This window comes from Eubalaena glacialis, chromosome 16, assembly GCF_028564815.1.
Source record: "Eubalaena glacialis isolate mEubGla1 chromosome 16, mEubGla1.1.hap2.+ XY, whole genome shotgun sequence".
NCBI lineage: Eukaryota > Metazoa > Chordata > Mammalia > Artiodactyla > Balaenidae > Eubalaena > Eubalaena glacialis.
In genome coordinates, this window is record NC_083731.1 from 84,678,076 (window position 1) to 84,705,007 (window position 26,932).

The following is a 26,932-nucleotide window of genomic DNA, read 5'->3' on the forward strand; positions in this document are numbered from 1 at the left end:
TGCTGTTGCCGAGTACATGTCAGTTTCTGAGTCCAAGCGTGGAAAGAGGTTTCCCTGTGCCTGAGAGAATGTACATGCCCCCTCTCATTTCTAAACCCACCTTCCACCACTCCTAAAACAAACTTCCCAGGGAGGAAAGCATGTTCCCTGTAGGCAGCAATGTATGTGTGCATGTCTTTACATAAACATCCTTTCATTTCTCTCGATCCTTCCTTGATTTAAGGCCAGTTGTTCTGGGAGGAAAATAACATTTAAAAAACTAATGTCGCCTCTCATTGTGGGACTTGCTTGAGTTATGCTGCTGTCATACAAACTCCCATGGCTTTCCCACCTTTGATTTAGTCTGCTGGTAGACGGAACAGGAGCTCTCTGGTCCTTCCCCATCATGCTAGAAGTGAGAGAAAAATGTACGTTATAATGTCTTCCAGTAGAGTGTGGTGCCTGTACCCTGGGTTGGTGGTGGAATCTTCATTTAAGAGTCATTCTAACCGAACTGTGTTCAGTTATAATGGACCCTTCATATTATCTGACAAATACTTTAATAGAGGCACGACACAGAAGTTAAGACCAAGAGTTAACTTCTTATTAAGTATTAGAGCCCTGTAGGTATTAGCATCTCAAACAAAAGTTTTGGAAGTTTCTGGAAATTTGGTTCATTTGCATTCTTAACCTTTTTCCCACCCTTGCCACCAACCAAAAATATTCCATGAGGTTTAGTCTATGAGACTTAAGCTTTTAATAACCTACGTCTTGAGGAAAGAAAGTCTTCTTTTATTATGAATTATGTTTAATTAACCTCACACAACCTTGGTAAAGACTCGGGGTCTTAACATCAAATTTTAGAAACATGATACTTGGGGATTTATATTTAGATAAAGAGGTCATTTATCATGTAGGATTATGTACTATTGAAAACGTGGTATGTGAAATCAAACACAGATGCCTCTCATTTGAAAGAGACCTAATATACAAAGCTTTGCATTAAAACCAAATCCATTAGAAATCAATAATTTTAATATTAAAGGAAATACCGTAGATTTCTTCCAAGAGCTCTAGCAACATAATTTTTGCCGTGACTCAATTTGTTAAAATTCCAATTTAAATAGGTAAAATTCAAAATATGCAATTGGAAGCGATTTTAAATTAACATTAAATGTAAAAGATTGCAATTTGGGGGAACGAGTTTTTTGCAATATGTTTGTAAATCTTCTAATACATAAATAATGATGTTATTGAACACGAAGTAAAAATTCTTTCTCTAAAATCAGCCTTCTAAAGCTTTAAGCTGGAGAAACAAAAGTATAAAAATCTAACACTGCTGAGGTGGTATGTAGCGACAAAGTTCAAAATAGCTCAATATACAACTTAACTCTGATTATTTTAGGCATAAGTTTTGTTTTTAAAGTAGCTTTATTGAGATAAAATTCACATACCACGAAACTCACCATTTTAAATTGTGTCAGTCAGTGATTTTTAGTATGTTCACAAGAGTTGTGCAACCATCATCACTATCTAATATTAGAACATTTTCACCCCCAAAAGAAACTCCTGTTGTTACTCCTGTTCCTTTCTCCCCCAAGCCCCTGCCAACCACTACTCTTACCTTCTGTCTTATGGATTTGCCTATTCTGGACATGTCATATAAATGGAATCATACAACATGTGGCCTTTTGTGACTGGCTTCTTTTTGGTTTTTAAACAAGAGAATATTATTTTCTCACGGAAGCTGGAAGTTCTGGAAGCTGGAAGTCTAAGCTCAAGGTGTCATCAGTTTTGATTTCTCCTGAGGCCTCTCTCCTTGGCTTGTAGACAGCTGTCTTCTCTCTGTGTTCCTACATGGCCTTACCTCTGTGTGCACCAGCACAGTGTTTTCCAGGGTCATCTATGTTGTAGCATATATCCATACTTCATTTCTTTTTATTGCCAAATAATATTCTGTTGTATGGATCGACTACATTTGTTTATCCACCCATCATTTGGGTGGTTTCCACTTTTTGGCTATCACAGATCATGCCACTACAGACATTTGTGTACAAGTTTTTATTTGGACATATGTTTTTGGTTCTCTTGGGTAGATACCTAGGAGTGGAATTGCTGAGCCATCTGTTTAACTCTGTGTTTAACCATTTGAAGAACTGCAATCTGTTTTCCAAAGCAACTGGACCATTTTACAATACTATCAGCAACATATGAGGGCTCCTGTTTCTTCACATCCTCATCAGCACTTGTTCTTGTCTTTTTTATTGAAGCTATCCTAGTGGGTGTGAAGTTGGTATCTCACTGTGGTTTTGATTTGCATTTTTCTGATGGCTAATGATGTCCAACATCTTTTCATGTGCTTGCTGGCCATTTATATTTCTTCTTTGGGAAAATGTCTATTCAGATACTTTGTCAATTTTTTAAATGGGTTATTTGTTCTTCCAGTAGTTGTAAGTATTTTAAAATGTGATTTCTAACTTGTACATTGTTGTTAATCACTGCGGATTTCAGAATCGCTGACTTTTTAGGCCAGAAGGAATTGTAAAAATCTAAGTCCAGCCTCCTCTGTTGGCACATGAAGAATCTGAGGCTTAAGGTGACTTGCTCATGGCCACAACAGAGCTAGTTAGTAGCAGAGCTGGGGAGATTCATGATTCCCAATCAAAAATGGAAAAACATAGCTGTTTCATGATTCCTGTTTGAATAAGGCCCCTTTCTTACAGAGAACAGCCCTTTGATTTCAATATAGTAAGGGTGAGGGGGTGTCATCTAGAAGGAAGAGGAGCTAATGGCCTTGTCTTGAAGTTACATTTAACAGGTCAGAACACTATTATTATTCAGATCAATAAAAAAGGCAGTTTTCTAAAGATAACTTTTAGTCAAACTTTATATAAGAGCTTGCTCTCAGTCTTAAAAGTGGTGGGCAAGGCTGTCTGGTTCATAATGACCTATGGTGGGTGTTCTCTCTCTTAGTGTCCATCATGGTAGCTTTGAAGAGGTTTGAAGAAAGAACCTCAATCATTTGGGCTTTGATTTGGTTGCAAAATAAAGCCTTTTTTATTTACTTGGAATTTTACTCACGCTTCCCATTGAGGTCACAGAAAGCATTCCATTTTGCCCAATGAAGTACAGGTGGGAAATGTAACATCTTAGAACAGTCTGTGCCTGGGCTTCCTCCCAGAGCTTCATCATGTGGGGAAAGAAGGGGTGTTTGTTTAAGAGCCATAAAGCTCTGTTCGCTTTCTACCTACCCAATAATACAGAACAGACAAACAACGAGGGAAAATATTCAGACAAGGACAGTACAAAGTGTCAGTGTTCACATAACTTCACGTACACATATTGGCTTTTTAATGCTATTAGCCCACTGTGCTTGACCTTAATAGTTTTTCCTAATAAAGAAGCATGTGATAAAGCCCATTTTCATAGTCTACACTTAGTTTGTTTTTGTTTTTTTTGGATTCTACATGTAAGTGAGATGATACCGTGTTTGTCTTTCTCTGACTTATTTCACTTAGCAAAATGTCGTCAAGGTCCACCCATGTTGACGCAAATGGCAAGATTTCATTCTTTTTTATGGCTGAATAGTATCTCATTATGTATATATACCACATCTTTATTCATCCATTGATGGACACTTAGTCTTGACTACTGTAAATAATGCTGCAGTGAACATGTGAATGCATATCTTTTCGAGTAAGTGTTTTCGTTTCCTTCAGATAAATACCTAGAAGTGGAATTGCTGGATCATGTGATAGTTCTATTTGTAACTTTTTGAGAAATATCCATTCTGTTTTCTGTAGTGGCTGCACCAATTTACATTCCCACCAACAGTACACAAGGGTTCCTTTTTTTCCACACCCTCCGCAATTCTTGTTAATTTCTTGTGTTTTTGATAATAGTCATTCTATGTGTGAGGTGATAATTTCATTGTGGTTTTGATTTGCATTTCCCTGATGATTAATGATGTTGAGTATCTTTTCATGTACCTGTTGACAGTCTGTCTTTGGGGAAAATGTCTGTTCAGATCCTCTGCCCGTTTTTAAAATTGGATGGTTTGGTTTTGTCCTATTGAGTTGTATGTGGGTTTTTAAAATATATATTTTGAATATTAACCCCTTATCAGACATACGATTTGCAAATATTTTCTCCCGTTGAGTAGACTGCCTTTTCATGTTGATTGCATTGAGTTTTTTGTTTGGTTTTATTTAAATAGTAATTTTCCTGGTATAAGGAGATCTCTTTACCCTCGTGATTCTATCGTAGTTGACTTTGATGAAAACAATAGTTCATGGACCACCTAGTTTCCTGAGGGGACAATGATTCTTTTAAACGAGACTTCTAGGCTACCATGGCAAACAGTGGAAAGTTCTGATCCCCATCTGAGCTTCACAATGGGGGATCATTGTTAAGTTGTAGCACTCCACCCTTCGAAATGAAGTATCCTGTGGATTTATTTCTAAGTGGGCAATGTGACTCTGAGCTACTCATGAGTCGAGCAAACAGAGTTGTTCATGGTGGGAAGAAGATATCGGATCTTGGATGTGTGCATGTTCACGTCCTTACACATCACCACCGAGATGGAGAAAGTGTCTGACATGCAGGAGACACTCAAAAAGTGTTAAATATTCATTACGCAAGTGGGTGTATGGGCATTAAACTGCTTCAAAGAAGTGTTTCAAGGCATAATGACATTTCAGAGCAGTTGAGGAATAAATATCTCACTTTCCTTTTTCTTTATTAGTTTTCCTGTTAAACTGTAGTCTTGGTACTTCCGTTCATCTTTATGAGATTCTAGTTTCCTATTAACTGAAGGATGTGATGTCCCAAAGTGTCCAGTTACTTCGAAATGCTGTTTCCTGATACCTCTCCTTTCCTTTCTTTCAATCAACTACTTTTACCTAGCTTCCTTGTTCCTAGGGCAAAATTCATGATGTCTGCGGAGACAAATTCTATAGCAAAATATTTTTCTCAATATTTATCCCCCTAAGCTTTCCAATAATCCTATTTTTCTCTCAGTGTCTTATTTAATCACTCAGTTAGGTGGTTTTCTTTTGGTTGGAGGCTGGAGTGGGGACTGCAGAGAGGGATGTGCAGTTGGCATATTTTTTGAGGGATCTTCTCTACATGACACATCTCTTTCTGCTGGCATTTGGGTGGTTTTTTCAAGGTTTAAGATCCTCTCTGACAAGGGTCAGGAGTGCTGGTGTTCTAGGGCACTGATAGAGAAAGATTCACACAATTTGGAAACCAAAATAGCAACAAAAAAAGGGAAAAAAGTAGGAATCACCTCATACCAGGGAAGGAAGGCATCTTCCCCTTGGCCTCTCCTGGATGGGAAAACTCATTATGTGCACACAAACCACAGAGATACCTGCAAGTATTGCCAGAATTTTCCACAGGAAGCTTGGGGTGGACCTTTTCCAACCCACGAACAATTGCTCAGTTAAATCCCTGGAGTTCCATGCCACAAAGAAGGGCAGAAACTATTCCGGCCTGGACATTTTTCAGGGCAGGCGTTATTAATTGCTGGCTGTGGCTTTTGAAAGACGTAGTGTTCTCCTGGATCACTGATTTTGAGCTACCCTGTTACTTCAGAAAACTCATAAACATGAGGAAAGTACAAAATTCTTCTTTAGGTACCTGAATGGGTCGACTTGTTCTGTGAGGTTATTTGATAGACCAAGGGGAGCTCGATGAAACGGTCATTCGAATTTAAATTTAGTTAATATTGAGCCATTTGCTCCAATCATAATTTGATACCAGGGCCTATTGTATATAAAAGTGACTTTCAACATATTAATATCATCAGCAACACCAGCAAAGCAGATAATGTTCATCTAACATCTTTGCAGTTACATACCCAGCAAAACGTTCTCTGATGGGAGTGGGGGAGGGGAGTGATTCTGCTAGGTGTCGGTGACAGGGGCATCTATCTGCCACGTGCCAGGTGGCGTGCCCGCCACCCAGACAACAGAGCACCAAGTCCCCATGCTGTGTCTGTGGACTTTCTGGTTCACACGTGAGGATGCCAAGGGGCAGCACGTTCAGTAATGCCGAGGCATGCCGGCAGGAAGTGGAGAGATTAAGCTTCCAGGGCAGATCTTTCACTGAGTCTAGTTTTCTTTGCGATATTAGGACCTGAGAGAAACACTAGGGAGCATTGCTAGACTTCCCCGTGGAGTCTGACACATGCAGGTCTGTGGTATAAGATCCCAATCTTCTGCTTTGGATTCCACTTCGGAAACGTATTTTTTATGTAGAAAATATTCCCTAAGATCGGCTCTGCATACATTTCTCCTTCCAAGAATATCTTTTCTCTCTCCTGCTGACCCTTACCCCTGCTAATCCTGAGCCCCATCTCCTGCTTTTACCAGGAGGAGGGGGAGAGCAGGGGATGAGGGGAGAGCTCCTGATCAGAGACCTCTTCTGCTAAGTCGAGAGCTTCAGCGGAGACTCAACCTCTACGGCACCAATGGCTCAAAGAATTGTGGGTCTGGGGATGTCAGAAATGGACAGAGAACCAAAGTCATGCAGTCCAGTCTCCCGTCTTACAAATAAGAGAACTGAGATCTGGAGAAGGTGACCTGGCCAGGGTCTCATAGCTGTTCCCCGGGATGGATACTGTGTTGTATGCAGATATTGTGTCGTATGGAGATACTGTGTTGTATGGAGATATTGTGTTGTGAGGAGATACTGTGTCTTGAGGAGATATTGTGTCATATGGAGATGTGTTGATTTTAGCACACTTTTGCATAGCTGATCTCATTGTCTCACAACGATCCCCATGAAATATACTTGTCAAATGTCACGTAGGAGCAGACAGTTCCCTCTTTTCTCTTCCATTATAGAAGGAAGTTGGAGATTATGTAAGACAAACCAAGTGGCTTCTAAAACTGATTTTGATTCTATAATTAGTTTTCCAAATGAGGAAACCAGTTCAGAAAGAGAAATGACTCGCCCAGAATATCATGGCTCAACTAATGACTGAACTATGTCTAGAATCCAGGAAAAGTTCCATGCCTTGTATTCAGAAAAAGATCAGACGGGCCTGTATAACCAGATGACCCATGTTGGTAGTTCAGTATTAGAAATATATTTTGGATGGCATTGACATTTAATCCTGAGAGTTTTTAATAAGTTACTATATATTTTAATATGGTTGCACTTTGAATCATGATTGAATTTATTAATGTTCTAAATTAATGGGCTTTTGAGTATTATTTAGATCATTTGGCATAGTAGGATATACAATATTCATGAGCAAGAAGTCTTGGAATAGAAAAAATTTGTGAATTAAAATATATTTGTATCAGATGTACCTTTTTGTCTATGCAAGTAAGTTAAAGATGAAAAGTTACCTTTTATGGAAAGATATACCTTTTAAAAAAAGACGAGAGGGCAATTTGCAAATAACACATTTCAAAAACTTTTTTTCCAGGATGTAGTTCAGGTTCAAAATTAAAAGGTCCTGAGCTGAGTTTAAAAGGCACCCAGCACGTGATGCAAGCAGGCCAGACGCTGTATCTCAAATGCAGGTGAGTGACCGTGTTGGTTTGGGGACAGTCTGATTGCTCTTCCTTAGGCAGAACCACTCCCTAGGAGAGTAGAAAGGTGGCCCCCCAGAGGAGACAGGTAGACGTCAGTGGTCTTTCGTCATCTGCCAAGTGCAAACCTCATGCATCCAGCTTCCCCTGGAGGGTGATACATTCATCCATGGGATGGGAGGGAATTGCTCACTCACAGGGAATCAGGGGAAGGGATGTCCCGAACATTTTGAGTTGTTTAAAAGCTTTTCTAAATGTGTTACTTTTCTGTAAAGAAAGTGACTGTACTTAAGAAAAGACCTCAGGATAGAAATGACAGCTTCAGAACTGGCCCCAGCCATGACTGACTGCGTTTTGTTTTCTTATCTGTGATTGCAGAGGGGAAGGGGCCCATTCATGGTCTTTGCCTGCAACAGTGAGTAAGGAAAGCCAAAGCCGTAGGCTGAGCATAACTAAATCTGCCTGTGGGAGGAGTGGCAAGCAGTTCTGCAGTACTTTGACTTTGAACGCGGCTCAGGCAAACCACACCGGCTTCTACAGCTGCAAATATCTCTCTACACCTGCTTCCAAGAAAAAGAAAGCAGAATCTACAATCTACATATTTATTAATGGTAAGACTTCCATTTTCTACGTTCTCTTTGCTATAACTTTGCAGTGGGTCATAAATCCACCCGATCCATTGGAAAGGGAGCTTTCCTAGTGACTGTGAAAGAAGTGGGCCAGGAAAGAGAGCCCACCCTAGCTGTCCAAACTTGTGGAGTGCGTTTTAATGTATTTCCTGAGTGTCAGTTTCAACCAGAATTTTCAAGGACCAGTCAGTCAATTGCATGCTCCCTAAAGGGAGAGACTCTTGTCTATTTTGTTCACCACTGTATCCATGGCACCTAGAATACTGTCTGGCACATCGTGGGATGAATAAATGAATGGCAAGCTTTTAGTTCTATTTCTTAATTATTGAGAAGCCCAAAATACAAGATTTTTGTCCTTTAACACAACTGCATTCTCTGATAGGTTGAAATTGTCAAATACTGTCCTATGCTAAATTCATAGGTGTAATGTTGCTAATGTCACTTGAAGGTTACAAAATTAATTCCAGTTAATGATGCTGTATTATTTCATGTTCACGAAGCGAGTATTATAAAGATATAAGACCAGGCACATGCCATTGCATAGTGAAAAGGGCGAAAGACAAAAAATGAATCATGTTCTGGTTATAATTTTTATAGTATAATTTTTTAGTTTTTCCTTCCTTAGAGAATGAAGAAATGAAATAATATTCAGAGGGAAGAAATATAAAATCCTTAAAGGAACATAAAGTGGCAGTAGAAATGGATCCCTGGAAAGAATAATAAGGAAGATGACTTGTCACTTTGTTCTTCCTTGTTTCGTTCCAGCCCATTTCCAAAACTTGCCCAAGACTCTAGCCTTAGAGCTAGAGCTCTAACACATAGAGCAAAATTAGTAGGCACCTCAGGCACAAACTCAAGTTAAAAAAACAAAACAACCAACCATCAGCGTCAATAGCCTAAACACACATCCTGGGTCTTCCCGGCGAGTTAAGAACTGGGTCTTTGCATTGAAGGCAGCACCATAGACTTACATTTTGGTGGGAGTCTTTTTTGAAATAAGGCAACTAGACAGTGTTTTACCTGAGCATAATATGTAATTTTCCAGATTCAGGGTTAGTCTCAGAGACAGTAGAACAGTGGTGTGATATTGGCAGTAACATATTAGCTCGTATCAGCCTGCTTTGACTGAGCCACTTTTCTATCCTCCGCCAAACTCCTGTTTGTACATTTTGCACTTTTCCGGGGGGAGGGGGTGGGGTGGGCAGAGAACTGGGGGAGGCAACAACGTCCTAGCTGATCGCCATCATAGGAATGCAACCAGCCCACTTAAAAATAAGAGGAGGAAGGAGGCCAGGGATCTTGGCTTGGAGAAGGCAGAGTTGCCTTCTCCAAGAGGGAAGAGAGGGCGGGGTCGGGGGGAACAGGATTAAAGGGCGAGACACAGACACAACGTGTGCCGGTGGCGATGGAAAAAGTCACGTGCTCAGACATCTGTTCTCTTTTTCTAGCTCCACATAGTAGGTTATGCTCTTTCTGGCTCTTGTGGAGGAAAGAAAATGCTTTTATTCCTGTCTCTCTAGGAGAAATGGGGGCGGGAATTCATTTATACTAAAATTCTTACAAAACTTTCTCCTGTGGGTTTATTGGTCTGACCTTCCGAATCAAACACTTAAATGAGTAAAAGAAGACCATTTCTCTTTTTTTCCCTAAGAAATAACATTCGGTTATTTTCATCTTTCGCTCCTACATTACTCAGTAGGCCTCATGGGTTATGGAGCCAGTAGGTAGGTGTGCAGAACCTGTCAACTTCAACCCCCTTTGAAAACAGAAGAGAAACTTAGCTATTTAGAATTATCTCCACTTCCGCTATACAGTAGAGCAGATCTGGCAGGTAACGATCACTTTGGGTGTCAAATCAATAGTCATTCTAAGCCCTGTGAGGGCAAGGTCCATGTCTGCCTTAATTACTTTTACCTGCAAAGTGCCTCCCGGGTACAGTGCCTGGCTCATAGCAAGAATTCAGTAATATTTGTCAAATGAATACATGAAGCGATTAACAGGGCTGTGTGGAATAATCTGTTGAAATTGACACTGAGGACGAATTTCAGGCCAAGTAGGAAAGAGCGGCATCACTAATTATCACTGTCTGGTATGAGGCTGGGGGGGTGAGTACTGGCCGCGGTGTCACGTATGTATCATGTCTGCTCTCTGGTAGTAGCCCACAAGCATTAGCATAAAGGTACAAGTCCTAGTATCTCAAAACTCTTGCACAATTTGGTTGGGTAGAAGGAAATTCTCTATTTCAAAGACTGTGTTCTTGGAGACGGAAGGATATCAAAATGCACTGATTGTGTTTCATAGGGCATTATTATTGGAATACTGTGAATATTATATGCGTTCATTGGGAAAATCTTTATGAGACGTGACTTTTAAATAGCACTAATAACAAAAGATATTTGAATCAATAATAGTGAGCATAAGAGAGCACCTGAATCTTCTTTGTTTGTTAGTTAATTTGGTTAGCAAATATTTAGGGAACACTTGCTAGGCGCCTGTAACTGTACTGCTCTGAATAGTAACATGGATTTTGTTGTCTATTTCCCGGTAGAGTGATATTGGTCTCATAATCACACTTCACTAAAATCCAAAGTTAGCTATGATATAATTCATTAAGCAGCTGTAACTTTTCCAAGTATCCTAACATTTTATGCATTTCCTATTTTCATTCTTTTATTAATTTTGTGTCTGAGAAGATTTGGTCTCAGGCTTCCATTATTATTGAATATTTACAACATTACAGGTTTAATTTTATTCAGGGGCACAAAACTGGTCTGGTCTCTTGTGACTCAGGATTGTCTCTGGGACTAATAACTCCAACCAGTTCCTAATACACAGCTGTGACTACTTACTAGATGTCAACTGGTTATCACTTATTTATTATTGTTGAATGTTTACTTTAGAGCATGTTATTGTTTGGACGATTTCTGCCCCTGGTGAGCATCTGCAGATGTGTTGGCGTTTCATTTTGGTTTTCTATAATGATGAGAAACACTAAGACACCTCTTTTGAAAAGGCATAGATTTGTAGTCTGATAGGGTTCTGAGAAAAAGAATCAGGGCTGTATAGCTTTGTCTGCATGATACCAAACCGTGCATGTGGATTATAAGCAAACTATTGTTTAGATGGTTCCCACCTGAGCACTGATTTGGACATAACATCTGATATGTATATGTAATGTACAGAAAAATCAATATCATCACTTTATCATTACAGCTTGTAGAAATCTACCAAACCTCTGACATAATGCATTAATTTCAATTTATTTACTCAAGTAAATAAATTATGAATTTAATTACTCAAGTAACTACATTTAACTACTTTACTTTAAAAACCAAAACATAACTACTTTAAAAACCAAAACGTAGAACAGAAGCAATGTTGTAACAAATTCAATAAAGACTTTAAAAATGGTCCACATCAAAAAAAATTCTTAAAAAAAAAAGATCAAGCCAAGGGTATATCAGGAGAGGAAGATGATTGTCTTAGAATCAGTGTAATTTAGTGAGACAAGGCTCTACTTGGCTATGGGACCTGGGATTTAAATTACTGGTAAATTTAAATTACTGGTAAGTTTAAATTTCCCTTAATATAGTAACTTCTTACATTCGTGGTTTCTTTTCATTTAAACAAATGGTTTTATTTACATTCTGCTGTTCGATTCTCACAACAATCCCATGAAGCTTTCTTCTCTCCATTTTACAAGCAAAGGGCCTAAAATCCACTTCACTTGAGGCTACATGGGGAGCGATGGAAAAGGGTTAGCAGCAGAGTATAAGGTGGTCAGATTTTTCCCTTCAGATTCTCAGTGGTGGGAGGAGACCAGAGGGGGCAAGACTGAGGCAGGAACACCAGGTAGGGCTGCTGCCAAGGTCACCGTCGTCATAGCTGTGGGAAAGGACAGAAGGTGATGGATTGGAGGGCTTCAGTCCACCTTGGTGAGCTGGAGGGTCGTGGTGGAAGGGAGGAGGGAAAGTGACACTTGAGTTCCATAGGGGCACCTGGGCAACTGGTCCCAGGTCCCATAGCCAAGTAGAGCCTTGTTTCACTAAATTACACTGATTCTAAGACAGTCATCTTCCTCTCCTGATATACCCTTGGCTTGATCTTTTTTTTTTTTTTAAAGAATTTTTTTTGATGTGGACCATTTTTAAAGTTTTATTGAATTTGTTAAAATACTGCTTCTGTTTTTATGTTTTGGTTTTTTGGCCGCAAGGCATGTGGGATCTTAGTTCCCAACCAGGGATCGAACCTGCACCCCCTGCATTGGAAGGCGAAGTCTTAACCACTGGACCGCCAGGAAATTCTCACCCTTGGCTTGATCTTGACAAATGGCTGTTGAATGAGAGTAACTGAAAAACGCTACATACATTTTTAAAAAATTGCTTTTGGGAAAATGAGTGGAATACCCCAGCAATTATAGCTACAAAATTCTGGGTCATAAGGAAAAACAAAAAGTACTCCTCGATGCTTTACTAATTACAAAACAAAAAGATGTTAGCTGAATGGTAATGCCAGGGCTACTTAGGTAGTGTTCATCCGCCTTGCAGAGAAAAAGGAACACATTTGCATTTCTTTCCTGACCTTTTGGTATAGACAAGAAATTGGCTCCAGATCAGCCTTTTCTAAGTTAGAGGATTTCATTGCAATTAGTATTTTAATATATGAGTTTTGCCTGTAAAGTAAGGAAACTAACCAGAAGAGATTTTAATGGCATCTCCAAAGTATTTAATACTTTGTCAGTGTCTCTAATTTAGTTAAGAAGACCTTGAACTTAGCCTGTTGAGTTCCCCACGCTTTGAAGTCAGCCTATACCCTTCCCCTCTCCAGGTCCAAGACTTTTAGGGCTCTTTAAATATAATGTCTTCTCTTGAAGCATTATAATTGAAAAGGGAAAGAAAAATGGGAGTCTGCGCTGTGGTTGAGTGGATATCTTCTAGTTCTTCCCTGTAAAAGAAACTCATCTCTTCTGCTTCTCTTTACTTGGTTGTTTTTCTCTCTACGCCTATTAAAGCAAACGGGTTGGAGCATTTTCACAACAGATTTTCCTTCCTTTGGTTCTCCTTTATGTATAAAATGAATGAGATTTGCATAGCAGCTTAATTTCAGGTAGAAAAATGATCAGACACATTGCGTATGTAATTGAAAAGTAGTAGAAATTCTAACAACCCAGATATCCTGGGAGAGAAAGATCATTGTGCCTTCACATAAACGTATTTAGTGGGAAAAAGCTCTGTGTGGCTAGGGGATCTCCAACAAGTAAAAATACTAAAGGTGCAGATATTCTGAGAAGGATTCAATATACTCGCTTGTTCAACACATCAGGTTTTCCTGAAGGGCTTTTACATAACTCTCTGAGATAAACCACTTTGGTATTATTTCTTCCATTTTATGTATGAGAAAACAGCCGCTGTGACCTGCTCAAGACAGAGCGAATAAAATGACAAGCCAGGATGAGGATCCAGGTCAGATCCCAAGGTTAAGGCTGTTTCCGCTATGCTACAGTTTCAGCTTTTGATTTCGAACTATGAACCAACTGTTAAATCTTTGAGAATATAGATTATACAGTCACCACATTCTTTTAAATTTCAGATTCAATGTTTTTTTCTTTCTTTTGAGGAATGGTAGGTTACACTGGTTTCAGGGTGTTTTTCTGAGTGATAGGCCTTACAGAGACAAATCCCCATCCCAGAGAGCTTTCTGTTGTTGCCTGATGGGGTCAGAACTTGTTTGGGCACACACTCTTTCACCGCTGCGTTCCAGCTCACGTGGCAAGGGAAAGAGACATCGTTCTGTTTACCAAGATGAGCAGGGCTCTTAAAAATCCCAGCCATCAATGGGCTGTGAAATCACATTAGTGGTCTGTCATCAGCATTTAAAAAAAGTAAAGCAGGGGAACTCCCTGGCGGTCTAGTGGTTAGGACTCCGCGCTTTCACTGCCGGGGGCCTGCTTTGGATTCCTGTTTGGGGAACTAGGATCCCGCAAACTGTGGGGCACCCGCCCCCCCCCCCCAAAAAAAAGCAGAATAAAGTGGAAAATATCCAAGTATATTGCAAAAAGTAAGGATAAACATTCAGTGAAACTTTTTAAATAAAACTTTTGTTTCCATTTTATAAAATATGCAACATATGTACATTATACTCACATATATGTAAAATACACATGAGTGTGTGTAGTGTTTAATGGGTCTGAAGTGAAATGTATTTCTTATTGTGGAACTCAGTACAATAAGTTTAAAAGTTTCAATCTTATTAAAGTGTAAACAGGTAAACTTATTAAAATTTTAACAGGCTGAGACAGGTCATCTCTGTACTTTGTTTAAGAAAACAGCACCAGTCGTAAGCACCATGGTGTTTTTTGCACGCCACTCCTGAAACAGAGGCCTGGCGGGAACGTGGTGGTGGAAATAACCCCTCTCCTCGAGTTGATGTGGCTACAACCCGTCGTAAAATGTGTGGGTTTATGCAGTACAAACTCCTCCCATTCCTGAAATGGGGTTTCCCACAAATAAGTGTGACCCAGGAGGTGCAGTCAGCAGGTGGCGTCCGTCTGTGGACATGGGTCACACACCTGCCGCCCTCAGGGCCCTCCCGTTCTGTGGAAGGTACGAAGAGCAGAGTTGCGGCATCTTAGGGTTTTGGAGGCCCCTGGTTCCTTTCTAGGACCACGACTTACAATAGATTTATGAGGATTTTAAGAGGTACAGGTTGAACTTCTTAAAATAATAGCTATTGCCCAGAAGCGGGTCTTTCCAGGGAGTGAAGAGGACGCCTCTAATAGTCCTTACTGAGTCCCGCAATAGAACTTACTGAGGTTGTGTGGACCGTTCTGCTCCGATACCACCTCCACTGGACTCCTACCCGGGTCCAGTGCACCGCGGGGCGTGCACAGGAATGTGGGGCAGCACTGCTTCGCTGGGTGGTGGCTGAGCAGTGGTTGCCTGTTGCCCAGTTTGCCACCGCATGTGGCAAGTCCAATCAGCACGGCCATGAAACAAGCAGGGACGTTGAGGAAAAGAGTAGCGATCTGCAGATGTACTCAGTCTCCCCATCTGCACTTTTTCCCGGGTGGGGGTAACAGTTCTAAGGTGGGGATGCACGAAGGGTGTCAGACCCCCAGCCCAAAGTGAGAGGAGGTCTCCGAGCTTTCAGTTGCATCACTGGCTGCCTCGTCAACACGCTGCCTTCCATGCAGGTCAGAACCATGATGGGGAGAGAGAGAGAGGCTGAACAGATTTTCAAAGCCTCTGAAACATTCTCAGTGGCATCATTGTCGTATTTTTGTGGGAGAAACTTTCAAGAGAAACTATTTTTTTCCATTCATCAAAATTCTCCTCTGAGGAGAAACAGGCTAAAACAGTTGACATTTTGTAGGAAGAAAACAAACAGACAAACAAACGAACCAACTTAAAAAGAAGAAAGACCACTTAGCCATAGTTTGGCCAAGTTCTTTAGGTCTGGATTTCTTAGCACATTTATGATATTATCTGTTATTGCTTGGTTACTCTCCAGGGTCTTCTCTGGTTTTAAAAGTCAGTTTCAACAGGTACTCATCACCCCTCCCACTGCCCATTGGAAAAGCTGCTCCCCTCACCTCCCCTACTCACTTCATCTCTATCCTCAATGCATGGCTTCTTCCACTTACTTTCTGAAACCTCTGCTTATTCTAGCACGAATACTCCCGTAAGAATTGCTTCCCAGAGTTTTGGTCTCAGGGACTAAGCCTGATGCTGCTTGAGCCCAGAGTTGTTGAGAAGAAAGTGTACTAGACACCTTGTACCCCCAGGAAGCAGCCAATGCAGACAGGTTGGGTGGTAGATCTTGTTTGCCATCCTTCTCACATCATTGCCTGATGTATCTGCCCAGGAGACAGATGAACACGTTGGGGTGAACAGAGTTTGGACTCTCAGCTTTTGGATTACGCGTCTGGAAGCCCAGGTGGGTTTCCTAAAGTGGCAGCAGTTTGAGGCTGACCTGTATTTGCAGAATTCTACTTCAAACGATCCTCTGTAAAGAATTCCTAGGAATTCTCTGGCCTCTCTGCATACAGCTTCATCAAACATCTAATACAAGGTCAGGTTTTGCTGGATTTTTTTTTTTTTTTTTTTTTTTTTTTTGCATTTTGATGAAGTTGTGAAAAAGAGGAAACAAATATTGCTAGGATTTAAAATAGACACTGACGACATGGTTGGTTGGAGTTTTCCTTGGGAAACAGACCCCTCTACAGCCTGGTGCTGTGCTTCCTCTAAGGCTGAGGCATGAAGGAGACTATCCGTTCTCTCCATCACAGGGTGGGGGTGGGGATGGAGAACAGCCGATTAGGACCACAGGGCAAGAGTTTAGAGAAGAGTGACTTAACTCTGATCCATTCTCCTTCCAACTACTTGAAAATTTGATGGAAGACACTCTTGATATCTTCAAGCCCTGGCGTTTCACATTTCCCTTGTAGAGACAGTTTTGTCATTAGACACCAAGGGACCTTGATTCTAGGAAACACTTACATGTGGTTGGGACAGAAGCCACTTGTGGTGGTGGATTTGGTGGAAGTCGGGAGCGTCACATCTTCTTTCTTTAGGCCTTGCCCCAAGCCCTGTGTTCACCTAGCGTGTTCCTAGGAATTTCACCCTTAGCCCTTGTTGGTACCTGCCAATTAAATGTCCAGGTCATTCCTTCAGAGAGAGCGTTTCCCGACACTCTCTAGGCTCCATACCAAAAAAATGTGGCGTGCCAGCTCTCAAGAGCCACACAGCTAAGCTTTGCTCGCAATAACACTCTTCTGTGTCACCAGGCATTGAGTACAACTACATAAATCCTCAAAAATAATCAGAATGAACATAACTCTTGACTGAGCCACTTGGACACAACCCAAGACTCGGAAAAATTAGTGACTGAGGTAGAATTATGAAATCTCAAGATGGTGATGAAGTCCAAATAAAAATCCAATAAAATCGACCATATCCTCTCATTTTCCGCCCCACAAACACAAAGTGTGAAAGATTGTCCATCAAAACTTTATGGTTTTTAAGGATTTTTTAAAAATCTCCTTCGTGTAATTTTTTTAAGAAAAACGAGCAAGGGACTTTTTCAGGAGAAATCCCCTCAAGCTGAAAAGGCTTTAAGTTTCTGACATTTCATAACTTTCTTTAACAACGGTAATGAAATGCCAGCCCCGCCTAGAGACAAGGAGGTGCCCTAGTTTTGATCTCTGTGGTCCTTGCAGTTTGGACACTCTTTAGTTTTCCTTTACTACTTAAAATATTTGTTGTTTTGGCATCCAGTGAATTTTTGCTGGGCTGTGTTGGCAGTCATCTTGGCTAACTGACTGTGCTATTCACAATTGGTGACTTACTAATGCAATCAACGCCCCTCTCTTCCATCCTTCATCAAATATCAATTAATATACTATGTTTTTTATCTTATGTTATATTGGAGTATAGTTGATTTACAATGTTGTTTCAGGTGTACAGCAAAGTGATTCATTTATACCTATATCTGTTCTTTTTCAAATTCTTTTCCCATTTAGATTACAGAATATTGAGTAGAGTTCCCTGTGCTATACAGTAAGTCCTTGTTGATTATCTATTTTATACATAGTAGTGTGTATGTAAATAAACTATATTTGAGACAACATGATCCAGGGTTCAAATGAGATTCAATCCCTGTTCTGATACATGAGAAGGCTTTGTCTTTGTACAGATTCCTTAATAACAGTTCACTCTTAGGTCTCACTGTGTGCTAGATGCTACCCTAGGCACCTGTATTGGTTAATGATTTCATTCTCATAACAACCCTAGGAAGCAGCTCTATCATTTTCGTCTCCTTTTCACAGAGAGGTTGAGTAAACTAGTCATATAACTAGTACGCAGTGGAGAAGGCAGCAGCCCCCTTTCCCGTCAGGAGTTTATACATATAAAGTGCTTAGTTTTAGCGTCTGGCGTATCGTATGCACTGCTTACCTGTTTACTGTTACCATCTTCTGAGCCTCGGTTTCCTCATTTGTAAAACCAGAAGAGTAGTACTTTGTGCATTTGTCAGGAGATTCAGTGAGGTAATATCCATAGCACTGTGCCTACACTTATAGGGGGACCAGTCAATAGTAGTTACCATGGTGACAGGCACTGCACTGGGCAGAGGAGGAAGTACAAAGATGATCCCCTTAACTGTCAAGGGTCTACAATTAGTGATACAAATAAAATAGCTTACAACTAGCCATATTGTAAAGCACTATGGGAAGAGAGCAGGAAGAGGGGCCTGGACCAGGGATGCTCTGCCGGGGACACCCCACCCCTCCCCACCCCTCCCCCACTCTTCTGCACCAGCGTTCTCGCACTCATTTTTCAGGTCTTGAGTTAAACATCACCCGTCCTGGGAAGCTCCCCAGGCCCCCCAATCTAGGTTTGACCCCCCCCTCACGTAGGACTCACCTCACCAGCTCTGTGACGAACGGCACCGACTGTCTTGCTCACCCTGATGGCTCCAGCCAAGGAGGAGGTGCTCAGAGATGTTTGCTAAATGAAACAAACATGAGGTTTTTAAATTTATATTCGTCTCACCTGGCCTCCTGGGCGTTAATGAGGAAACGGAGGGCACACGGAGCAAATGAGCCAAATCGGGGGCAAAGATGCACATGTCACGTGACAGGATCACCGTCCAAAAAATGTCCAACTGACTAGAACTGTGACCTGGGATTAACCAAATGAGATTTGACAGGAATAAGTGTAAAGGACTGTACTTGGCTTGCAAAGCCCGCTAACCACTCTAGGACTACGGGGGAGGCTGTGGGAGGTGGCGGCTGAGACAGCACATGCGAGAAAGACTTCAGGCTTGTAGTTGACTCCACATTCACCAGGAAAAGGAACCCAGCCTTGAACTGCATTAACAAATAGATGGGGTTCAGAATAAAGGTGGTGCCAGTCATACTGTTTAGTTTACATTTCAAGAGGGAGAATGAAGACAGGAATTCCGAGCAAATTCCTTAACCTCTCCCCCAAACTTCATTTTCCTCATCTGTAAAATGGGTACCTGCCCCGCCGGGTTGTGAGCGTTAAGTAGTTTGATGGTTTTCTTATTTTCAGTGGCAAGGAACAACTAAAGGAACGGAAATGTTTAAAAAAGTAAAGAATTAGGTGGGAAAATAGGAGACACGAGTGTGTGATCGTCTCCTTCAAAGTTTTCCTATGTGGGAAAGAGATTAAGCTTCATCTTTATAATCCTAGATGGCAGAGCTACTATTTAAGAATGAAAGAAGTCAAGACAGGCAGATTTCAGCTCGATGTAAGAAAACACTGTCTAACGTCTAAAGCTATCCAACAGTGGAACGACCTGTCCTGGGAGGTGGTGAGTTCCCTGTGTGTCTAGGTTTTCAAGCACAGCACAGGTGCTCACTTGGTGGGATTAGATAAGCTGATGCCCCAGGGCCTTTCCACTGTTGAGATTTGGGTAGGGCCTAGTGTGCATCTCTATCATTTATTGATCCCTGGCTGAGGTTCATTACCATATATCATCTCGTTTCATCCTTGAAACCCAATGGGAAAAATTCTATTATCAGTCTCCTTTTACAGGAAAATTGAAGAACTTTAATACCACGTTCAAGTTTGGGTACTTTGTGTAAGTTCCCAAGTCAAGCTTTGGACCCAGATCTGGTTGACTCCGAGGTGCCTGCTCTTGGCAACACGGCCTTGCTGAGCTTCCCCACCCACGACTCCCTTGGAGCTTTGTGTGGGGGGCCGTGGGGGGCAGTGCCGGGCTGCAGACTGGAAGTGTTCGGGCCAGATGCAGCTGACATACGTTTTGATTGGCAGGCGTAGTGCTTTTCGCTGCCAGTATTTAATAATTGGAGGAGTTCACATAAAAATCTGATTTCCTACTTATCTTTAAAAACTGGAAACTCTAGCCACGCTGGCCTGTATTCCCACTTGGCAACAGCTGGCTGCAGCAAGCAGGGACTGCCCCTTCCAGACATGGCCTCACATTCTCAATGGCCACCACCCGTACTGCCTCGCATACGGCTACCCCGCCCCCTCGGCCTTCCCTGCCTCCACCCCCTGCCCCGGAGAGATGTCAGTGTGCTTCTCCCAGTGTGGACATTTCACGTGCATGCACAACAAATCACAGGTTTGGGGGCGGGAAAGTGCCTGTCACATTTTCTAGAGGAAATTGAGCCCCAGAGAGTCGCGGGGTGGCAGTGCCTGACCTCAACAGAACCCCGGCTGCCGACTCCTAGAGTGCATGACCCTGGACGGAATGTTCTCCTGATGGGCAGCTGCCCTCTAGGAGAACCTGTGTCCCAGTGAGCAAGCACCCCCTTGCACTGGAGGATGACTGTCTGCTTGGAAGGACTTCCATCTCTAGGCTCCATAAGACAAGACTTCCTCTGGTTTGTCTGCTCTTGGCCCTGAGGTGGTCACAGAGACCCCCAAAGAACCCCCAGCACCTTACAGCAGAGAGAGCTAAGCGGAGGGTCCAATGACTCAAGCTTGATGTTAATAGTGAGAATTTCTTATCAGTCTGTCATTTCATATTTCTAATCTCCTGCCAGAAGAGCCCATGTTATCCCTATCTCGGTGCCATCTTTCCTTCCCTCTACCCTTCCTTCCTTCCATCCCATTGGTTGGGTATTTGAAGGTGTAGTTGTCACTCCCAAGTCATTCAGGAGGGTCAGGGCTGGATTTTGGTGTGGTGGAGAGAGGATGGTCTAGGACCAGGACACCTGAATGCAGGTTTGGCTCAGCCATTTGTACTATTCCTATGCTTGTGGGAAGGTCTCTCCTTCTCTCTGGGGCTCAGTTTCCTCTTCTATAACATGAGAGTCAGTGTTAGGGTATCATACAAGTCCCTTAACAGTTTTACAGTTTTATGATTCAGAGGCAGAGCTGGGAATAATAGGACTTGGGACATGGCCCAAAATCTTGGCAGTAGAAGGAGTTGTGGTTGTCCATCAGAGCTGCTTGCTTTCTCCTTTCCTTTCTCCTTTATTTCTGTTTCATTTCCTTCCTTCCTTCCTTCCATCTTTCCTTCCTTCATCCATCCATCCATCCATCCATCCATCCATCCATCCATCCATCCGTCCATCCTTCCTCCTTCCCTTCCTTCTTCCCTCTCTTCCTTCTTCCCTTCCTTCCTAGCTTTCTCTTTTTCTTTCTTTTCTTTTGAGGTGCTTTAATAGATCGAGATGAAGATCTGACTGATAATTGGGATAACTCACTAGGAAATACTGTGTGGACTGTAATACTCAGATACACCAGTCAAGTAACCTCCCAGCTGAATGAGGGCAGAGATGTTTCACTCTGCTCCCCGCTGGCCTGGGGCTGCCAAGGGGAACTAAACTACATGTTTACAATCAAAATGACTTTGTCACAGGAGAAAATTCCATTTTTTTGTGAGTGGCCTCCTCGAATGCAAACGGGAATGAGAGGGAAAGGTTGAAAAGACCCATAAGGTAAGGAGTTTGCACTGGATGATCTTCAGGAACAGTTCCAGCTCAGGAAACAGTGGGTCACCATTTCTGAGAAAGAGCCCAGAGTTCTGTTTCCTTTCAAAATAAGCTTTTTGAGATATCATTCACATACCATACAATTCGGCTTTTTAAATTGTACAATTTAATTTTCTTTAGCACACGGACAGACATATGTAGCCATTACCACATCACCAATGTTCACATATATGTGCTGGCTTCTTTCACTCAGCATAATGTTTTGAGGTTCATTTGTGCTGTACCATGTATCAGCACTTCATTTATTTTTTTAATTGGGGTATAATTGTTTTACAATGTTGTTAGTTTCTACTGTACAGTGAAGTGAAGTGGAGTTCCCTGTGCTATATAGCAGGTTCTCATTAGCACTTCATTTTTTTAAATTGCCAAATAATATTCCACTGTATTGTATGGGTCGCCGACGTTTTAGCTATCCATTTATCAGTAGATAGACATTTGAACTGTTTCCATCTTTTGGCTATTATGAATAATGTTGCAATAAACATTCGTTATACAAGTTTTTGTGTGTATATAAGTTTTTATTCTCTAGGGTAGATACCTAGGGGAGGAAATGCCAGGTCATATGGTAACCGTATGCTTAACCATTTGAAGAAGTGCCAGACTGTTTTCCAAAGTGGCTGCACCATTTTACGTTCCCACCAGCAGCTTATGAGGGTTCCAGTTTCTCTAAATTCTCACTAATAATTGTTATCATTTCTTTCTGTTGTAGCCATCCTAGTGCATATGAGGCAGTATCTCATTGTGGATTCGATGTGCATTTCCCTGATGGCTTGGGATGCTGAGCATCTTTTCATGTGCTCATTGATTATTTGTACATTTTCTCTGAAGAAATGTCTATTCAGATCCCTTTTCCATTTTTTTAATTGGGTTATTTGTCTTTGTTACTGAGTTGTAAGAGTTCTTCAACTTTTTGTTGTTAATATATATTAATATATTTTATATAGTTATATATTCTAAATATATATTTTATACTCTAGACATACAATTTAGAGATATGTATTAAGATACATATATCTATGTCTAGATGTTAATATATTCTAGATATATAAATATATATTCTAGATACAAATCTCTTATCAGATATATACTTTTCAAATATTTTCTCACATTCTGGGCATTCTCTTTTCACTTTCTTGATAGTATTCTTTGAAGCACAAAAGTTTTAAATTTTGATGAAGTCCAATTGATCTATTTTTTTCTTTTGTTGCTTGTATCATATATAAGAATGCAGTGCCAAATCTGAGATCATGGAGATTTACCTCTGTGCTTTCTTTTAAGAGTTTTACAGTTTTACCTCTTAAACTTAATCCTTTGATACATTTTGAGTTCATATTTATATATGGTGTGACGTAAAAATCCGGTTCTATTTTTTTTCTACGTGGAGTTGCCTCAGCACCATTTGTTGAAAAGACAGATCTTTTCCCCATTGAATGGTCTTGGCAGCCTTGTCGAAAACCAATTGACCATGGACTCGTGGGCTTATTTCTGGACTCTTAGTCTACCCCGTTGATCTATATGTCTGTCCTTATGCCAGTACCATCCTGTCTTAATCATTGTTGTTTATAGTTTTAGTAGTAACTCTTGAAATTGAGAAGACCAAGTCCTCCGACTTTGTTCTTTTTCAAGATTGTTTTGGCACTTCTGGATCCCTTTCAATTCTGAATTTTAGAATCAGCTTGTCAATTTCTACAAAGAAGTCAGCTGGCATTCTGATAGGGATTGTGTGGAATCTACAGATCAATTTGAGGAGCACTGCCATCTTAACAATATTAAGTCTTCCAATTCATGAACATTGGAGATTTTTCCAATTTTTTAGATCCTTAATTTCTTTCCACAACATTTTGCAGTTTTCAAAGTATAAGTTTCACACTTCTTTTGTTAAGTATATTCCTAAGTGTGTTATTCTTTTTGATGCTATTTTAAATGAATTTTTAAAATTTTATTTTCAGATTGTTCATTGCAAGTACATAGAGGTACATAATTCTTTTTTGTATATTGATCTTGAATCCTGAAATCATGCTGAACTCATTTACTAGTTCCAATTGCTAGTTTTTTAGTAGATTCCTTAGGATTTTCTATATACAAGATCATGTCATTTGAAAATAGAGAAAATTTATTCCTTTCAAATCTGGGTGCCCTTTATTTCTTTTTCTTGCCTAATTGCACTGGCTGGAATGTTTATTGCAGCATTTTTCATAATAGCCATTATAGCCATTGAACCCCTAGCGCAATGTTGAATAGAAGTGGTGAGAGTGGACAACCTTGTCTTGTACCTAATCCTAGGGGGAAAGCATCCAGTATTTAACCATTAAGTGTGATGTTAGCTGTTAGGTTTTTTTGGTGTATGCCCTTTATCAGATTGAGGAAGTTCCCTTCTATTCCTAGTTTGTTGACTGTGTTTATCATGAAAGGGGTTTGGATTTTGTCAAATGCTTTTTCTGCACCTTGTGAAATGATCATGTGGGTTTTGTTTTTTATTGTATTGATATGGTACGTTAATGACACTGACTGATTTTTGGAGGTTAAACCAACCTTGCATTCCTGGAACAAATCCCACTTGGTCATGGTACATAATTCTTTTATATATAATGAGTTTGTTAGGAATTTGTTGAGTTTTTTGCATCCACATTCATAAAAGATATTGACCTGTAGTTTCCTTGTAATGTCTTTGGTTTTGGTATCAGGGTAATACTGGCCTCATAAAATGAATTGGGAAGTTTTCCCTTCTGTTCTATTTTTTAAGAAAAGTTTGTGAAGAATTGGTATTAGTTCTTTAAATGTCTGATAGAATTCACTTGCCATCTGGGCCTGGGTTTTTCTTTGTAGACAGTGTTTTGATTACTAATTTAATCTTTTTACTTATAGGTATATTCAGGTTGTTTCTTGCTGAGCTAGTTTCAGTAGTTTTTGTCTTTCTAGGAACGTGTCCATTTCATCTGGTATCTAATTTATTGGCATACAATTATACTATTCCTTTATAATGCTTTTTTTATTTTAGTAATGTTGGTAGTAATATCTACAGTTTCTTTTCTGATTTTATTAGTTTGTCTTTTCTCCTTTTCTCTTGGCTTGTCTGGCAAAAGGTTTGTCAATTGTGTTCATCTTTTCAAAAAACTAGCTTTTGGTTTCATGGAATTTTTTCTGTTGTTTTTCTGTTCTCTGGTTTGCTAATTTCCACTCTAATCTTTATTATTATTTTCTCCCTTCTCTTTCCTTTAGATTTAGGTTGCTGTTCCTTACCTAGAGTTCTAAGGTAGAAGATAGGTTATTGACTTGAAATCTCTCTCCTTTTTCAACATAGGCATACCACTGTAAATTTCCCTGTAAACATTGTTTTAGCTCCATCCCATAAGTTTTGGTATGTTGTGTCTTTATTTTCATTCTCAAAGTATTTTCTAATTTTCCTTTTGATTTCTTTTTCGATTCATTAGATACTTAGGAGTGTGTTATTTAATTTCCAAATATTTGTGAATTTCTCAAGTTTCTTTCACTTATTGGTTTCTAATTTCATTCCACTGTAGTTAGAGAACATACTTTGTGTTATTTATATCCTTTTAAATTTATTGACGTTTGTTTTATGACCTAGCATGTAGTTTATCCTGGGGAATGTTCCATGTGCACTTGAGAAGAATGTATATCCTGCTGTGATGGGTGGAGTGTTCTGTTTATATCTGTTAGGTCTAGTTGGTTATGTGTTGTTCAAGTCCTCTATTTCCTTTTCAATCATCTGTCTAGTTGTTCTGTCCATTATTGAAAGTAAGATATTGAAATCTTCATCTGTTATTGTTGAATTTTCTATTTTTCTTCAATTCTGTCAGTTTTTCCTTCATGTATTTTGGTGCTCTGTTGTTAGTTGCATATATATTTATAATTAATATATCTTCCTGCTGGATTGACCCTATCATTATTACAAAATGCCCTCTTTATCTCTACTAACATATTTTGTTTTAAAGTTTATTTTATCTAATATTAGTATAGCTATTTCAGCTTTCTTGTGGTTGCTCCAAAGCTCTTTTTTGAATTCTCAAAAGCTTTGATGGGCAATGAAAGTCAAGAAGAAATTGGCTCCTTTCTTTCTTTTTTTTTTTTTGCTCATATTTCAAATGAACTATTTCAGCAATCAACAAACTCTCCGTGAGCACTATGGTCCACAACACAAAGACTTGCGCGATGTGAAAACTCTCATGTCTAAGTAGAATCCTCTTCATGGGATTGGTTAATTAGTTTCTTATCTTCTTCACTTCATCCTCAATAAATTAAAATCACATCCTCCTTGAAAATAACTAGGAGTCCTCCTGACCAGGACTTATAGGTAAGGAAAATGAAATTAGAGGGAAAGGAAATCAAGAAAAAGTTTATGAAAATCATGGGAATGAACAAGTGCTAGGAAACAAGATGTTTACTCTCGAACTCCTCTTCAAGTCTGAAAAGCTCCCTAACATCCTTGGGTCATTCACTTGCTCCAAACCCAGTAGAAGAACTCCCAGGCGATGCCATTGGGAAATGGAGTGGCATGAGGATTGCCATGCTGGGGCCTCTATGTCTGCGTGCCCTGATGTGCCAGAGTGATTAGGGATTTTAAAAGGAAAAAACACGTAATACCGTTCTGAACAAGGATCCCTGTTTGATCTTTCCCTGTGTCCTAGCCCGCTTGTTGTCCTGAAGGATGACAGCCCAGCTACTCCCACTGGATGAGAAAACCTCATATTCTGTGCCAGTTTCCTGTCACTGCTTTGAGTTCTAAGAGTTCAGAGAGGGGAGGGTGGCATGACCTCCCCGTCACTGGTGTTGGCATGAGTCCCTGGTGACAGTGTGTCTGCACCGCGGGTACACCGGCAATCTCTAGAGCAGCTCTTCCTCACTCTTTCAACAGCCAGCCAATTTGGTCTCAGGAAACCACTCTGCAGCGCTGGCTGGGTTTGGAAGTCATTTTTAATTTTGTGACAAAGACAGATGCGTCCTTTGGGAGTAGTAAGTGGTTTTACTGGTGATATTAATGGAACCTTGACCTCTTCTGTATCTGTGGTCCTACAAAACAAAAAATGTTTGTATTATAATATGTCAGGCAAGTTCATTCTTAGCCCTTCCTTGAAACAAATTGCAGAGGAAATATACTATTAATAAGCCTGGAGAATATTCTGTGTGTGGGTGTGTGGGTGTGTATCTACAGGCATAAGCTCATTTGCAAACATAGCGGATTTAAAATGCCACGATTAACTGTGCTACAAATGATGTGTTTTGAACTGTGCTGGGATGGACACGAATCATTGAAGTTCTGATATTTCTGA

General features: G+C 40.4%; 1 protein-coding gene across 1 annotated transcript in view; it reads left to right on the plus strand.

Moving 5' to 3' along the window:
- The window catches only part of FLT1 (fms related receptor tyrosine kinase 1), a 168,347-nt gene that overhangs the window by 18,992 nt on the left and 122,423 nt on the right, over positions 1 to 26,932 (plus strand). The window contains exons 2-3 of the mRNA XM_061171122.1: positions 7,421 to 7,517; positions 7,905 to 8,137. Of these exons, the coding sequence (XP_061027105.1) occupies positions 7,421 to 7,517; positions 7,905 to 8,137 (330 nt within the window). The remainder of the gene's footprint in view (positions 1 to 7,420; positions 7,518 to 7,904; positions 8,138 to 26,932) is intronic.